Source organism: Callionymus lyra, chromosome 6 (assembly GCF_982586985.1).
Source record: "Callionymus lyra chromosome 6, fCalLyr1.hap1.1, whole genome shotgun sequence".
Classification (NCBI taxonomy): domain Eukaryota; kingdom Metazoa; phylum Chordata; class Actinopteri; order Syngnathiformes; family Callionymidae; genus Callionymus; species Callionymus lyra.
Genome location: NC_141823.1, coordinates 1,094,507 through 1,111,534, shown reverse-complemented (window position 1 = coordinate 1,111,534; position 17,028 = coordinate 1,094,507). Strand labels below are relative to the sequence as shown.

At 39.7% G+C, this 17,028-nt stretch overlaps 1 protein-coding gene across 1 annotated transcript in view; it reads right to left on the bottom strand.

The window, feature by feature from the left end:
- Positions 1-16,234, bottom strand: part of LOC148076155 (aminopeptidase N-like) — a 16,965-nt gene extending 731 nt beyond the window's left edge. Inside the window, exons 1-20 of the mRNA XM_087792988.1 lie at positions 16,045-16,234; positions 14,275-14,896; positions 8,651-8,793; positions 8,453-8,586; positions 5,287-5,416; positions 4,840-4,994; positions 4,435-4,548; positions 4,204-4,347; positions 4,014-4,079; positions 3,875-3,940; positions 3,634-3,809; positions 3,467-3,543; positions 3,272-3,405; positions 3,049-3,104; positions 2,833-2,980; positions 2,682-2,773; positions 2,509-2,619; positions 2,285-2,452; positions 2,065-2,205; positions 1,845-1,926 (exon numbers count right to left, since the gene is read on the bottom strand). Coding sequence (XP_087649114.1) covers positions 1,845-1,926; positions 2,065-2,205; positions 2,285-2,452; positions 2,509-2,619; positions 2,682-2,773; positions 2,833-2,980; positions 3,049-3,104; positions 3,272-3,405; positions 3,467-3,543; positions 3,634-3,809; positions 3,875-3,940; positions 4,014-4,079; positions 4,204-4,347; positions 4,435-4,548; positions 4,840-4,994; positions 5,287-5,416; positions 8,453-8,586; positions 8,651-8,793; positions 14,275-14,873 — 2,736 coding nt within the window. The 5' untranslated portion in view covers positions 14,874-14,896; positions 16,045-16,234. The remainder of the gene's footprint in view (positions 1-1,844; positions 1,927-2,064; positions 2,206-2,284; positions 2,453-2,508; positions 2,620-2,681; positions 2,774-2,832; positions 2,981-3,048; positions 3,105-3,271; positions 3,406-3,466; positions 3,544-3,633; positions 3,810-3,874; positions 3,941-4,013; positions 4,080-4,203; positions 4,348-4,434; positions 4,549-4,839; positions 4,995-5,286; positions 5,417-8,452; positions 8,587-8,650; positions 8,794-14,274; positions 14,897-16,044) is intronic.
- Positions 16,235-17,028: the final 794 nt, after the last annotated feature.

The window sequence follows — 17,028 nt, the reverse complement described above, 5'->3', positions numbered from 1 at the left end:
TGGTGAGAGAAACACAAGTCCTAACATCATCTGGTCGTAACATCATCTGGTCCTAACATCATCTGGTCCTAACATCATCTGGTTTTAAGATCATCTGGTCCTAACATCATCTGGTCGTAACATCATCTGATCTTAACATCATCTGGTCTTAACATCATCTGGTCTTAACATCATCTGGTCTTAACATCTTCTGGTCCTAACATCATCTGATCTTAACATCATCTGGTCCTAACATCATCTGGTCTTAACATCTTCTGGTCCTAACATCATCTGGTCCTAACATCATCTGGTCTTAACATCATCTGGTCCTAACATCATCTGGTCTTAACATCTTCTGGTCCTAACATCATCTGATCTTAACATCATCTGGTCCTAACATCATCTGGTCCTAACATCATCTGGTCCTAACATCATCTGGTCCTAACATCATCTGATCTTAACATCATCTGGTCCTAACATCATCTGGTCCTAACATCATCTGGTCCTAACATCATCTGGTCTTAACATCATCTGGTCTTAACATCATCTGGTCCTAACATCATCTGGTCCTAACATCATCTGGTCTTAACATCTTCTGGTCCTAACATCATCTGATCTTAACATCATCTGGTCCTAACATCATCTGGTCCTAACATCATCTGGTCTTAACATCTTCTGGTCCTAACATCATCTGATCTTAACATCATCTGGTCCTAACATCATCTGGTCCTAACATCATCTGGTCCTAACATCATCTGGTCCTAACATCATCTGGTCTTAACATCATCTGGTCCTAACATCATCTGGTCTTAACATCTTCTGGTCCTAACATCATCTGATCTTAACATCATCTGGTCCTAACATCATCTGGTCTTAACATCTTCTGGTCCTAACATCATCTGATCTTAACATCATCTGGTCCTAACATCATCTGGTCCTAACATCATCTGGTCCTAACATCATCTGATCTTAACATCATCTGGTCCTAACATCATCTGGTCCTAACATCATCTGGTCCTAACATCATCTGGTCTTAACATCATCTGGTCTTAACATCATCTGGTCTTAACATCATCTGGTCTTAACATCATCTGGTCTTAACATCATCTGGTCCTAACATCATCTGGTCCTAACATCATCTGGTCTTAACATCTTCTGGTCCTAACATCATCTGATCTTAACATCATCTGGTCCTAACATCATCTGGTCCTAACATCATCTGGTCCTAACATCATCTGGTCTTAACATCTTCTGGTCCTAACATCATCTGATCTTAACATCATCTGGTCCTAACATCATCTGGTCCTAACATCATCTGGTCCTAACATCATCTGGTCCTAACATCATCTGGTCTTAACATCATCTGGTCCTAACATCATCTGGTCTTAACATCTTCTGGTCCTAACATCATCTGATCTTAACATCATCTGGTCCTAACATCATCTGGTCCTAACATCATCTGGTCCTAACATCATCATCCGTCTATAACCATGGTTCTATGAATGCTTATGACGCCCACGACAGTTGCCAAGGGTTACCAGGCTCCAACTCGTAGCTGAGAAAGATCAGTATGCTGTTATGAAGATATGGGGGAGATTGTACTTCATGCCTGCTCTGCCCTCTACAGGCTGTTGCTATGGTAACGTCATGTGAAAGCAGGGGGACACATGTACCCATGTTCCCTACATGTTCAAGGAGCCTCTGCACTCATCATGATGACGGGATCTGGCAGTAACGCCTAAAAGAAGTTGGAGACCAGGGAGCAGTAACACGGATCTCATCTGTGGAGACTCCTCTCAACAAACTGTAGAAGACCTGCTGAATCAGCTGGTGGAGGCGAGAGAAGGAACTCAGAGTCGACTCACCTCCTGCAGCTCAAACTCTGTGGAGAACCTGGTGGTGACAGCTTTGATCAGGTTGGGGAAGGAGAAGGAATGTTCTCCGTGTCTGGAACAAATGAGTCGTGATTGAAGCTCATTCAGGTGAGACAGGATGTACAGTTGAACACAACAATAGATGCAGGAGGTGTATGAGTGGATCCAGGAGAGGACTAAGGAGGTAGAAGGACAGCTTCTTGAGACTCACCGCTGGTAGATGGTCTTCCACTTGTCCCTGAAAAAGTTCCAGGCTAAAGATGAGCCAACAACGTTCCTGGAGACGAAACCAATGGTGGACGTTGCATCTTGTTTTCGTATCTTGGTGGGGTCCAGAGTGAAGCTGAGGTACCTGCAGGAGTAGAACAGATTCAGCAAGTGTATATATTACAAGTGTATAGACATGTAAGTGTGGGTGTTGATGGCCTCACCTGTTGAGTAGCCAAGGTGTTTTGGTGCAGGCCAGCGCCCCCCTGAGGCGAGTGGCTTCAGACGCCATAGTGGTGTTCTGGAACATGCTCCAGGCGAAGTCCCACTCCTCCACGCCACCAAAGGCCACACCATTGCAGTAGACGGTGGACTTCAGGTTCGGATGGATCCTGACAGACAGCAGAGGCGTCACTAGAGGTCACTAGTGTTTCACTCTGTGACTCACGGGTTGTCTCCAGGGTTCTGCATCCACTTCCTGAACAAGCCCTGGGTCAGATCCCTGCAGGCGCTGACGCCCATGCGACAGGCCGTGGCGATGGCATTGACCTGGTTGTACCTGCAGAGACGCACCTGCTGAGGAACTCTGAGGACAAACTGGACTGAAGGAGAGACACCTACTGGTCATTGTGTCCAACAGGAACTTGGGTCCAGTTTGCAGTGAGGATCCTGAAGTGGTTGAAGAGCGGCTGGATCTGTTTCTTCAGGTACGCCTTCACAGAGAACAAAGTCAACCTGTGTCTCGAGAAGTTCAGGGTCACAGCATCAGCACCTGCAGCACTCCGTAGACCTCGGTGCGGTCCAGCATGAGGATGTAGTGCTCAAGGTTAGACAGGGCGGACTCCCACGGGATGAAGTCTCTCTCCTTGGACAGGTAGCTGGTGGTCCTCAAGGCAAGCGTGCAGCTCACCATCCTGGCTCTGCACACACAGACCTCGTCACAAACATCACACTGGGGGGCACACTTGGGTTCAGACCAGCACCTTACCGGGCCAGGTTAAAGGCGTCATCAATTATCTGAGCCCGGTTGATGACGGGCAAAACCTGGAAGTGAGACGTCAACATCAGCATCTCAAGTCAAGTCATGTTCACACATTAAATCGAGCCAAAATGTCATCAAACATATTTTATGTTGATATATTTCCATATATATATATATATATAACTTCATAACCAAACGGACCATGACTTGGATGGTGCTGGGAACTCACCTGGTGGTCTGTGTTGAGCAGAGCGAGCAGTCTGTCCCAGTTGTCTCGGTCGTAGTTGACCCGGAAGTATCCCGACACGTTGGTGTTCGCCAGGACCCAGTCGTCTCCAGAAACCTTCATGTTACTGTTGGAGTCTTGAGCCCAGGGGTCAGAGGTCAGCTTTGACTAAAGGTTCAGAGCTCTACAGGAACCCACCTCTCTGCTGCAGCAGCCAGTACTGGTCTTGGTCCAGACCTGACTTGATCCACTTGACAGGGACAAACCAGACGTAACTGTTGAGGACGAGACAAACTGTTTAGACGCGAGTTAAAGATTTGACGGACGTCAGTGTTCAGGAAACTGCTCTATGTTCAAGTTCTTACTTGAACTGCGATGGGCGCGTCACCACAGACGTGGGGTCCAACAGGAAGTGCTGCTGCGTGACACTTCCTGTCCGTGTGTCAATGGTGACCACTGGGAAGCCCATCTGAAGAGTCCAGCGATTCATGATGTTGTGGACTGTGTCTGGTATCTCCAGGCCAGGAGTTGAATCCACCGCCTAGAAAAACACGGAGATTGTCGGCGAGAGTTCTGCGGCGCTACCTGCTGCGGCGCTGGACTCACCTGTTGAAGATGATCCCATAGGTCAGTGGAGACGGCGTTACGGTAGGCAAACCTCAACAAGTACGACTGTGGAGAGTCATGAAGATCAGACCACATCTCAAAATACTTCTCTAGCTGACGATGGTGAAGATGAACTCACAGTTAGTCCTTGAGTAAACACCTCCTCCCCCAGAAACCCAGACAGCATCCTGAGCACTGACGCCCCCTGCAGGGAGAAGCAAAGAACTACAATGAGTGAAACCATCACTTTGAAGTCCAGCTGCAGAAGATGTTGTCACCAGGTCAGCGTGATCTAACTTAGCGGGGACATTCTAGGTTGAACCAGTGACCTTGTTGTAGGAGATGGTGCTGAACATCTCATTGATCTCCGTCGGGGTGTTGACCTCTTCTTCGCGCCGAGACAGAGGGTGGGAAGAAGCCAACGCGTCGACTTTAAACACCTTGTGGATGTCGTACAGGACAATCTGGTCTTTCTGCAGACATGTTGGAACACAATCACATCTCCTGAGGACCACATCACTCCGGACCACACGTTTCCAGTCGTACGTCAGTAGACTCACAATGCTCCAGGAGGGCTCAGCAGAGTCTGCTCCCAGGTACTCGACATACGAGGCGAAGCCTTCGTTCAGCCACAGGTCGTTCCACCACTGCATGGTCACAAGGTTCCCGAACCACTGCAGAGGGACATGACATCAACTTCAGCGGGGATCCTCTTACCAGATCCAGCCTCAGAAGACAAACGTTCAGTCAGTCACGTGGTATTTATTCTGTCCAGAACCTGGCCTGGCTCTTTCAGGTCCAGTGGAAGATGGACCTGATATCAGTTATGGTCATGTTGGCTGTTGCTCAAGGTCAGGATGAGGATTCTTCTTTTGACTACAGTCCCTAAAGCCTTGACTCTTGTGAGGTAGAACACCTTCAGGAGGAGGAACATTGGTGTCCTTGAGTGGTAAGATACGACTCACCATGTGAGCCAGCTCGTGGGCGATGACGGTGGCGACTCGTTGTTTGTTTCCTGTCGACGAGATTCTGCTGTCGTACAGCAGAGCAGTTTCCCTGTAGGTGATCAGACCCCAGTTCTCCATGGCACCGGCGTTGAAGTCAGGCAGAGCCACCTGATCTGCAGGGAGCAGATAACCAGCAAGTCTTTCAACTGATCTGCATCCCTAAGCTTCGTGTTCACAAAGACGTTTAGAGTCCAGTCGTCTGCGGAGACTCGGAGCTCCTGCTCACAGACGAGACAAGAGTTCCCTGCTCTGAGGAACATGAAGAACATGATGTGATGCTACGAGCACAGTAGCACAGAACTGCTTCTCCTGCGGTCAGAAGGGAGTCGAGTGTCTCCAGTCTGTTCCCTGGACCTGAACAGGGACCGGCGGTCCAGGTTGGTTCAGGAGACAAACACACCTCACCTGACTTGTCCAGTGGATACGGAACGTTGTAGTACGACTCGAAGAATCTCAGGATGTTGTTGGTGACAGCGAGTGCGTAGTCTCCCTGTCGGTCCTGGATGGCTCTTCTCCGGGCGAAGATCCGGACCAGCTGAGGACACAGACCACCAGACATTCACAGCACCAGGACTGGGACCAGTTGAAAAGTCAAATCATGAGGCAAAGAAAATCCATTTAACTAATGAGCAAAAAACGTCGTGGAATAACAAGAATCCTAGTGACCATAAAGATTAGAAGTCGAGTTGAGATAGAACTTTATTGATAGAACTTTATTGATAGAACTTTATTGATAGAACTTTATTGATAGAACTTTATTGATAGAACTTTATCGATAGAAGTTTATTGATAGAAGTTTATCAATAGAACTTTATTGATAGAACTTTATTGATAGAACTTTATTGATAGAAGTTTATTGATAGAACTTTATCGATATAACTTTATTGATAGAACTTTATTGATAAAACTTTATTCATAGAACTTTATTGATAGAACTTTATTGATAGAACTTTATTGATAGAACTTTATTGATAGAACTTTATCGATAGAAGTTTATTGATAGAAGTTTATCAATAGAACTTTATTGATAGAACTTTATTGATAGAACTTTATTGATAGAAGTTTATTGATAGAAGTTTATCGATATAACTTTATTGATAGAACTTTATTGATAAAACTTTATTCATAGAACTTTATTCATAGAACTTTATTCATAGAACTTTATTGATAGAACTTTATTGATAGAACTTTATTGATAGAACTTTATCGATAGAAGTTTATTGATAGAAGTTTATCAATAGAACTTTATTGATAGAACTTTATTGATAGAACTTTATTGATAGAAGTTTATTGATAGAAGTTTATTGATAGAACTTTATCGATAGAACTTTATTGATAGAACTTTATTGATAGAAGTTTATCGATAGAACTTTATTGATAAAACTTTATTCATAGAACTTTATTCATAGAACTTTATTCATAGAACTTTATTGATAGAAGTTTATTGATAGAAGTTTATTGATAGAACTTTATTGATAGAAGTTTATTGATAGAACTTTATTGATAGAACTTTATTGATAGAACTTTATCGATAGAACTTTATCGATAGAACTTTATTGATAGAAGTTTATTGATAGAACTTTATTGATAGAACTTTATCGATAGAACTTTATCGATAGAACTTTATCGATAGAACTTTATTGATAGAACTTTATTGATAGAACTTTATTGATAGAAGTTTATCGATAGAACTTTATTGATAAAACTTTATTCATAGAACTTTATTGATAGAACTTTATTGATAGAAGTTTATCGATAGAACTTTTTTGATATAACTTTATCGATAGAAGTTTATTGATAGAACTTTATTGATAGAACTTTATCGATAGAACTTTATTGATAGAACTTTATTGATAGAACTTTATTGATAGAACTTTATCGATAGAACTTTATCGGTAGAACTTTATCGATAGAACTTTATTGATAGAACTTTATTGATAGAACTTTATTGATAGAAGTTTATCGATAGAACTTTATTGATAAAACTTTATTCATAGAACTTTATTGATAGAACTTTATTGATAGAAGTTTATCGATAGAACTTTTTTGATATAACTTTATCGATAGAAGTTTATTGATAGAACTTTATTGATAGAACTTTATCGATAGAAGTTTATTGATAGAAGTTTATCAATAGAACTTTATTGATAGAACTTTATTGATAGAACTTTATTGATAGAACTTTATTGATAGAAGTTTATTGATAGAACTTTATCGATAGAACTTTATTGATAGAACTTTATTGATAGAAGTTTATCGATAGAACTTTATTGATAAAACTTTATTCATAGAACTTTATTTATAGAACTTTATTCATAGAACTTTATTGATAGAACTTTATTGATAGAACTTTATTGATAGAACTTTTTTGATAGAACTTTATCGATAGAAGTTTATCGATAGAAGTTTATTGATAGAACTTTTTTGATAGAACTTTATCGATAGAAGTTTATTGATAGAAGTTTATCAATAGAACTTTATTGATAGAACTTTATTGATAGAACTTTATTGATAGAACTTTATCGATAGAATTTAATCGATAGAACTTTATTGATAGAACTTTATCGATAGAACTTTATTGATAAAACTTTATTCATAGAACTTTATTCATAGAACTTTATTCATAGAACTTTATTGATAGAAGTTTATTGATAGAACTTTTTTGATAGAACTTTATCGATAGAACTTTATTGATAGAACTTTATTGATAGAACTTTATCGATAGAAGTTTATTGATAGAAGTTTATCGAAAGAACTTTATTGATAGAACTTTATTGATAGAACTTTATCGATATAAGTTTATTGATAGAACTTTATTGATAGAACTTTATCGATTGAACTTTATTGATAGAAGTTTATTGATAGAAGTTTATCGATAGAACTTTATTGATAGAACTTTATTGATAGAACTTTATCGATAGAACTTTATTGATAGAACTTTATCGATAGAACTTTATTGACAAAACTTTATTCATAGAACTTTATTGATAAAACTTTATTCATAGAACTTTATTCATAGAACTTTATTGATAGAACTTTATTGATAGAACTTTTTTGATAGAACTTTATCGATAGAACTTTATTGATAGAACTTTATCGATAGAAGTTTATTGATAGAAGTTTATCGATAGAACTTTATTGATAGAACTTTATTGATAGAAGTTTATTGATATAACTTTATTGATAGAAGTTTATCTATAGAACTTTATCGATATAAGTTTATTGATAGAACTTTATTGATAGAAGTTTATCGATAGAACTTTATTGATAGAAGTTTATCGATAGAACTTTATTGATAGAACTTTATTGATAGAACTTTATCGATAGAACTTTATTGATAGAAGTTTATCGATATAACTTTATTGATAGAACTTTATCGATAGAACTTTATTGATAGAACTTTATTGATAGAACTTTATTGATAGAACTTTATTGATAGAACTTTATTGATAGAACTTTATTGATAGAACTTTATTGATCCCTGTAAAGTCCAGTTTTAAAGAAATCTAATCAAAGACGTGGAAATACCGAGATGGTGAAACGTCTGAAGGTAAAACAAGGGTCTCCTGACCTGACCAGGGACCACGCTCTGGATGAAGCCGAAGTCGCAGACGACGAATGCCAGCAGGTACGAGGACATGGGCCGGGTCGGGTTGAACCTGGTGACCTTCACAGGAACGCCATCTCGTTGGGTCACCTCTACCTCTGTGAGCAGAGAGACAAGGTCAGCCTCTGGCAGAGGAACATCCCCTCGTCTCATCACCAGCACCTGCTACCAGCTCGTTGGACAGAGCCACGAGGTCCGGGTGGTGCTCGATGGAGATGTTGAACTGGGCCTTCATGGCGGGCTCGTCGAAACACGGGAAGACCTTCCGAGCGTACGTCGGCTGCATCTGAGACACAGCGATGAGTCTGGAAACACGAGCGGCTGTGAGAGGAAATCTGAGCGAGTTAGAAGTTAAAAAAGTCTTTAGAAACGAACCTTCTTCACCTCGACTGTTGTGTTCATTGTGTTCATTGTGTTCATTTTGTTCATTGTGTTCATTGTGTTCATTGTGTTCATTTTGTTCATTGTGTTCATTGTGTTCATTGTGTTCATTTTGTTCATTGTGTTCATTGTGTTCATTGTGTTCATTGTGTTCATTTTGTTCATTGTGTTCATTGTGATTTGTTTGCTTGTGTTGAGTTGTTAATTGTTGAATGTAAATATATAATAGTGTAGTTGTGTTCACTGATTCATGTTTAATCATCATTGTAGTGAGTCGTTATTGTAGTGAGTCGTTATAATAGTGAGTCGTTATTATAGTGAGTCGTTATAATAGTGAGTCGTTATAATAGTGAGTCGTTATTGTAGTGAGTCGTTATAATAGTGAGTCGTTATTATAGTGAGTCGTTATTATAGTGAATCGTTATTATAGTGAGTCGTTATTATAGTGAATCGTTATTATAGTGAGTCGTTATTGTAGTGAGTCGTTATTATAGTGAGTCGTTATAATAGTGAGTCGTTATTATAGTGAGTCGTTATTATAGTGAGTCGTTATAATAGTGAGTCGTTATTATAGTGAGTCGTTATTATAGTGAGTCGTTATTATAGTGAGTCGTTATTATAGTGAGTCTTTATTATAGTGAGTCGTTATTATAGTGAGTCGTTATTATAGTGAATCGTTATTATAGTGAGTCGTTATTATAGTGAGTCGTTATTATAGTGAGTCGTTATAATAGTGAGTCGTTATTATAGTGAGTCGTTATTATAGTGAGTCGTTATAATAGTGAGTCGTTATTATAGTGAGTCGTCATTATAGTGAGTCGTTATTATAGTGAGTCGTTATTATAGTGAGTCGTTATTATAGTGAGTCGTTATAATAGTGAGTCGTTATTATAGTGAGTCGTTATTATAGTGAGTCGTTATAATAGTGAGTCGTTATTATAGTGAGTCGTCATTATAGTGAGTCGTTATTATAGTGAGTCGTTATTATAGTGAGTCGTTATTATAGTGAGTCGTTATTATAGTGAGTTGTTACTATAGTGAGTCGTTATTATAGTGAGTCGTTATTATAGTGAGTCGTTATTATAGTGAGTCGTTATTATAGTGAGTCGTTATAATAGTGAGTCGTTATTATAGTGAGTCGTCATTATAGTGAGTCGTTATTATAGTGAGTCGTTATTATAGTGAGTCGTTATTATAGTGAGTCGTTATTATAGTGAGTTGTTACTATAGTGAGTCGTTATTATAGTGAGTCGTTATTATAGTGAGTCGTTACTATAGTGAGTCGTTATTATAGTGAGTCGTTATTATAGTGAGTCGTTATTATAGTGAGTCGTCATTATAGTGAGTCGTTACTATAGTGAGTCATTATTATAGTGAGTCGTTATTATAGTGAGTCGTTATTATAGTGAGTCGTTATTATAGTGAGTCGTTATTATAGTGAGTCATCATTACAGTGAGTCGTTACTATAGTGAGTCATTACTATAGTGAGTCATTATTATAGTGAGTCGTTATTATAGTGAGTCGTTACTATAGTAAGTCGTTATTATAGTGAGTCGTTATTATAGTGAGTCATTATTATAGTGAGTCGTTATTATAGTGAGTCGTTATTATAGTGAGTCGTTATTATAGTGAGTCATCATTATAGTGAGTCGTTACTATAGTGAGTCATTATTATAGTGAGTCATTATTATAGTGAGTCGTTACTATAGTGAGTCATTCCTACAGTGAGTAATTATTATAGTGAGTCGTTATTATAGTGAGTCATTATTATAGTGAGTCATTATTATAGTGAGTCGTTATTATAGTGAGTCATTCCTACAGTGAGTCATCATTACAGTGAGTCGTTACTATAGTGAGTCATTACTATAGTGAGTCGTTATTATAGTGAGTCATCATTATAGTGAGTCATTATTATAGTGAGTCGTTATTATAGTGAGTCGTTATTAAAGTGAGTCGTTATTATAGTGAGTCATCATTACAGTGAGTCGTTACTATAGTGAGTCATTCCTACAGTGAGTCATCATTATAGTGAGTCGTTATTATAGTGAGTCATTATTATAGTGAGTCATTATTATAGTGAGTAATTATTATAGTGAGTCGTTACTATAGTGAGTCATTACTATAGTGAGTCGTTATTATAGTGAGTCATCATTACAGTGAGTCGTTACTATAGTGAGTCATTCCTACAGTGAGTCATCATTATAGTGAGTCGTTATTATAGTGAGTCATTATTATAGTGAGTCATTATTATAGTGAGTAATTATTATAGTGAGTCGTTACTATAGTGAGTCATTACTATAGTGAGTCGTTACTATAGTGAGTCATTACTATAGTGAGTCATTATTATAGTCAGTCGTTATTAAAGTGAGTCGTTACTATAGTGAGTCGTTATTATAGTGAGTCGTTACTATAGTGAGTCATCATTACAGTGAGTCGTTACTATAGTGAGTCATTACTATAGTGAGTCATTATTATAGTGAGTCGTTATTATAGTGAGTCATCATTACAGTGAGTCGTTACTATAGTGAGTCGTTATTATAGTGAGTCGTTACTACAGTGAGTAATTATTATAGTGAGTCGTTATTATAGTGAGTCATTATTATAGTGAGTCATTATTATAGTGAGTCGTTACTATAGTGAGTCATTCCTACAGTGAGTCATCATTACAGTGAGTCGTTACTATAGTGAGTCATTACTATAGTGAGTCGTTATTATAGTGAGTCATCATTACAGTGAGTCGTTACTATAGTGAGTCATTACTATAGTGAGTCATTATTATAGTGAGTCGTTATTATAGTGAGTCGTTACTATAGTGAGTCGTTATTATAGTGAGTCATCATTACAGTGAGTCGTTACTATAGTGAGTCATTACTATAGTGAGTCATTATTATAGTGAGTCGTTATTATAGTGAGTCGTTATTATAGTGAGTCGTTATTATAGTGAGTCATTACTATAGTGAGTCATTATTATAGTGAGTCGTTATTATAGTGAGTCGTTACTATAGTGAGTCGTTATTATAGTGAGTCATTACTATAGTGAGTCGTTATTATAGTGAGTCATTACTATAGTGAGTCATTATTATAGTGAGTCGTTATTATAGTGAGTCGTTACTATAGTGAGTCGTTATTATAGTGAGTCATTACTATAGTGAGTCATTATTATAGTGAGTCGTTATTATAGTGAGTCGTTACTATAGTGAGTCGTTATTATAGTGAGTCGTTATTATAGTGAGTCATCATTACAGTGAGTCGTTACTATAGTGAGTCATTACTATAGTGAGTCATTATTATAGTGAGTCGTTATTATAGTGAGTCGTTACTATAGTGAGTCGTTATTATAGTGAGTCATTATTATAGTGAATCGTTATTATAGTGAGTCGTTATAATAGTGAGTCATTATTATAGTGAGTCATTATTATAGTGAGTCGTTATTATAGTGAGTCGTTATAATAGTGAGTCATTATTATAGTGAGTCGTTATTATAGTGAGTCATTATTATAGTGAGTCATTATTATAGTGAGTCATTATTATAGTGAGTCGTTATTATAGTGAGTCGTTATTATAGTGAGTCATTATTATAGTGAGTCATTATTATAGTGAGTCATTATTATAGTGAGTCATTATTATAGTGAGTCGTTATAATAGTGAGTCATTATTATAGTGAGTCGTTATTATAGTGAGTCATTATTATAGTGAGTCATTATTATAGTGAGTCGTTATTATAGTGAGTCGTTATTATAGTGAGTCATTATTATAGTGAGTCATTATTATAGTGAGTCATTATTATAGTGAGTCATTATTATAGTGAGTCATTATTATAGTGAGTCATCATTACAATGAGTCATTATTATAGTGAGTCATTATTATAGTGAGTCATTATTATAGTGAGTCGTTATAATAGTGAGTCGTTATTATAGTGAGTCGTTATTATAGTGAGTCGTTATTATAGTGAGTCGTTATAATAGTGAGTCGTTATTATAGTGAGTCGTTATTATAGTGAGTCGTTATTATAGTGAGTCGTTATAATAGTGAGTCGTTATTATAGTGAGTCGTTATTATAGTGAGTCGTTATTATAGTGAGTCGTTATAATAGTGAGTCGTTATTATAGTGAGTCGTTATTATAGTGAGTCGTTATTATAGTGAGTCGTTATAATAGTGAGTCGTTATTATAGTGAGTCGTTATTATAGTGAGTCGTTATTATAGTGAGTCGTTATAATAGTGAGTCGTTATTATAGTGAGTCTTTATTATAGTGAGTCGTTATTATAGTGAGTCATTATTATAGTGAGTCGTCATTATAGTGAGTCTTTATTATAGTGAGTCTTTATTATAGTGAGTCGTTATTATAGTGAGTCGTTACTATAGTGAGTCTTTATTATAGTGAGTCTTTATTATAGTGAGTCATTATTATAGTGAGTCGTCATTATAGTGAGTCTTTATTATAGTGAGTCTTTATTATAGTGAGTCGTTATAATAGTGAGTCATTATTATAGTGAGTCATTATTATAGTGAGTCTTTATTATAGTGAGTCTTTATTATAGTGAGTCATTATTATAGTGAGTCGTCATTATAGTGAGTCTTTATTATAGTGAGTCGTTATAATAGTGAGTCATTATTATAGTGAGTCTTTATTATAGTGAGTCTTTATTATAGTGAGTCTTTATTATAGTGAGTCTTTATTATAGTGAGTCGTTATTATAGTGAGTCATTATAATAGTGAGTCGTTATTATAGTGAGTCGTTATTATAGTGAGTCGTTGCCATAGTGAGTCGTTATAATAGTGAGTCGTTATTATAGTGAGTTGTTATTATAGTGAGTCATGATTATAGTGAGTCGTTATTATAGTGAGTCGTTATTATAGTGAGTCGTTATTATAGTGAGTCGTTATTATAGTGAGTCATGATTATAGTGAGTCGTTATTATAGTGAGTCGTTATTATAGTGAGTCGTTATTATAGTGAGTCGTTATTATAGTGAGTCATGATTATAGTGAGTCGTTATTATAGTGAGTCGTTATTATAGTGAGTCGTTATTATAGTGAGTCATTATTATAGTGAGTCGTTATTATAGTGAGTCATTATTATAGTGAGTCATTATTATAGTGAGTCGTTATTATAGTGAGTCATGATTATAGTGAGTCGTTATTATAGTGAGTCGTTATTATAGTGAGTCGTTATTATAGTGAGTCATTATTATAGTGAGTCGTTATTATAGTGAGTCATTATTATAGTGAGTCATTATTATAGTGAGTCGTTATTATAGTGAGTCATTATTATAGTGAGTCATTATTATAGTGAGTCGTTACTATAGTGAGTCATTCCTACAATGAGTCATTATTATAGTGAGTCATTATTATAGTGAGTCGTTATTATAGTGAGTCATGATTATAGTGAGTCGTGACTCACTTCTTCACGCCGTCCTCCAGGTACTCGCTCCGGTAAAAACCCTTGAGGTCGTCGTCCAACTCGCCCACGAACTCTGTGCTCAGCTCGTACCTGGTCCCCTCGGTGAGACCTCGGTCCAGCTTCAGGACCAGGAACTCGGTCTCCGTCACCAACCAGGACCTCTGGACCTGCGGGGCTGCGGATCCGCCGAGTCCTCGAAGCCGAGCCAGGTGCCCGTCCGCTCGGGTGAGGTTGAGTCTGCTGGCGTGGACCACGATGAGGTCCGTCTTCTTCAGGCACGTGAAGACCACCGTGGACCTCCCGCTGAACACGTACAGGCCGTTGAGGTCAGGGGTCAGCCGGGGCCACAGGACCACGACGTAGGAGAGCGGGGCGAGAGCGGCGGGCAGTCTGTAGTGGTCCCAGGCTTGCTTGGACACAGCAGGGGGGGGGGCGGGCGTGTGAAGGTGGTCCTCGGCTCCGTCCTCGGACCTGGATCGGTTCCTGACCCGCTCCGTGTTCAGGGCCACGGACAGAGCCATGATGGTGACCAGAGCACACACTGATGCCACCAGGAGGCCCAGAGCCGCGCCCTGACCGATGCTGTAGACCCTCCCCATGACCAGACCTCCAGGTCACATGCCTGCAACACACAGACACACACCACTGCAGCAACACAACATCCTGTTTGTGTCACGATGAAGACACACACGTGCACGTAGATGTTCATGCAACCAGAGCCGCTGACGCACACAACATGTGTGAGTCGCACAACATGTGTGAGTCGCACAACATGTGTGAGTCGCACAACATGTGTGAGTCGCACAACATGTGTGAGTCGCACAACATGTGTGAGTCGCACAACATGTGTGAGTCGCACAACACGTGAGTCGCACAACACGTGAGTCGCACAACATGTGTGAGTCGCACAACATGTGTGAGTCGCACAACATGTGTGAGTCGCACAACACGTGAGTCGCACAACACGTGAGTCGCACAACACGTGTGAGTCGCACAACATGTGTGAGTGGCACAACACGTGAGTCGCACAACACGTGTGAGTCGCACAACATGTGTGAGTCGCACAACACGTGTGAGTCGCACAACATGTGTGAGTCGCACAACATGTGTGAGTCGCACAACATGTGTGAGTCGCACAACACGTGAGTCGCACAACATGTGTGAGTCGCACAACACGTGTGAGTCGCACAACACGTGTGAGTCGCACAATGGTTCCAACAGATGAGTGAGTCGCACAACATGTGTGAGTCGCACAATGGTTCCAACAGATGAGTGCGGCGCTAAGACAACATGAGTGAGTCGCACAACATGTGTGAGTCGCACAACATGTGTGAGTCGCACAACACGTGTGAGTCGCACAACATGTGTGAGTCGCACAACATGTGTGAGTCGCACAACACGTGAGTCGCACAACATGTGTGAGTCGCACAACACGCGTGAGTCGCACAACACGTGTGAGTCGCACAATGGTTCCAACAGATGAGTGAGTCGCACAACATGTGTGAGTCGCACAATGGTTCCAACAGATGAGTGCGGCGCTAAGACAACATGAGTGAGTCGCACAACATGTGTGAGTCGCACAACACGTGAGTCGCACAACACGTGTGAGTCGCACAATATGTGTGAGTCGCACAACACGTGTGAGTCGCACAACATGTGTGAGTCGCACAACACATGTGAGTCGCACAATGGTTCCAACAGACCAACACAACATCAGACTCGAGAGAACCATGGGCTCAGAGAAGAAGACGAGACAACAGAGACACGTACCAGAGCTGAAGGACACCGAGGAGGTTCTTCTCTGGTCTGGACCGACTGCTGATGTGAAGCTACTGCAGATCCTGGGTTTTCCCCAGAGGTCCTGAGGGAGGAACACGAACTGCAGGAGGAGGAATGTGGCAGGATCAACACAGCTGCTCCGAGCCAGTGGTTCTGAAGCTCGCGGGGAGACCTGGGTCAGGAGCTCGTGAACCAGTCCTGAAGTGGACTCAGAACCAGGACACAGAAGAACTTGTGGAGTCAGTGAGAGACACGTGACTTCACTTATGACGAGGAAATGAGTTCCAGATGATGGACCTCCTCGAACATCAAGTCCCTGAACTCGTCTCCGAGGTCCACAAGGCAGGAGGAGCTTCAGGAGAACAGCCTGGTGAGGACAACCTCTGTGAGTGTGTACTCTCCTCACTCGTGACAGAAAGTGTGTACTCTCCTCACTCGTGACAGTGAGTGTGTACTCTCCTCGTTTGTGACAGTGAGTGTGTACTCTCCTAGTTTGTGACAGTGAGTGTGTACTCTACTCATTTGTGACAGTGAGTGTGTACTCTCCTTGTTTGTGACAGCAAGTGTGTACTCTCCTCACTCGTGACAGTGAGTGTGTACTCTCCTCGTTTGTGAGAGTGAGCGTGTACTCTCCTCACTCGTGACAGCAAGTGTGTACTCTCCTCACTCGTGACAGTGAGTGTGTACTCTCCTCACTCGTGACAGTGAGTGTGTACTCTCCTCACTTGTGACAGCGAGTGTGTACACTCCTCACTCGTGACAGTGAGTGTGTACTCTCCTCACTACTTGGCCTGGACATTTCTAATGTATCTGTACATGATGTCCCTGAACCTAAGCCTTTGAAAGTTAGGTCTCAGAGGCGTGTCATCTCAGCTGATACTGCAGACAGTTTTTCTGCTATGTTTGACCGTCTTTCCTTTGATGACTTAATGTGTTTGATTCACTGTTTCACTGATCATTGTGTTGAAATACTGG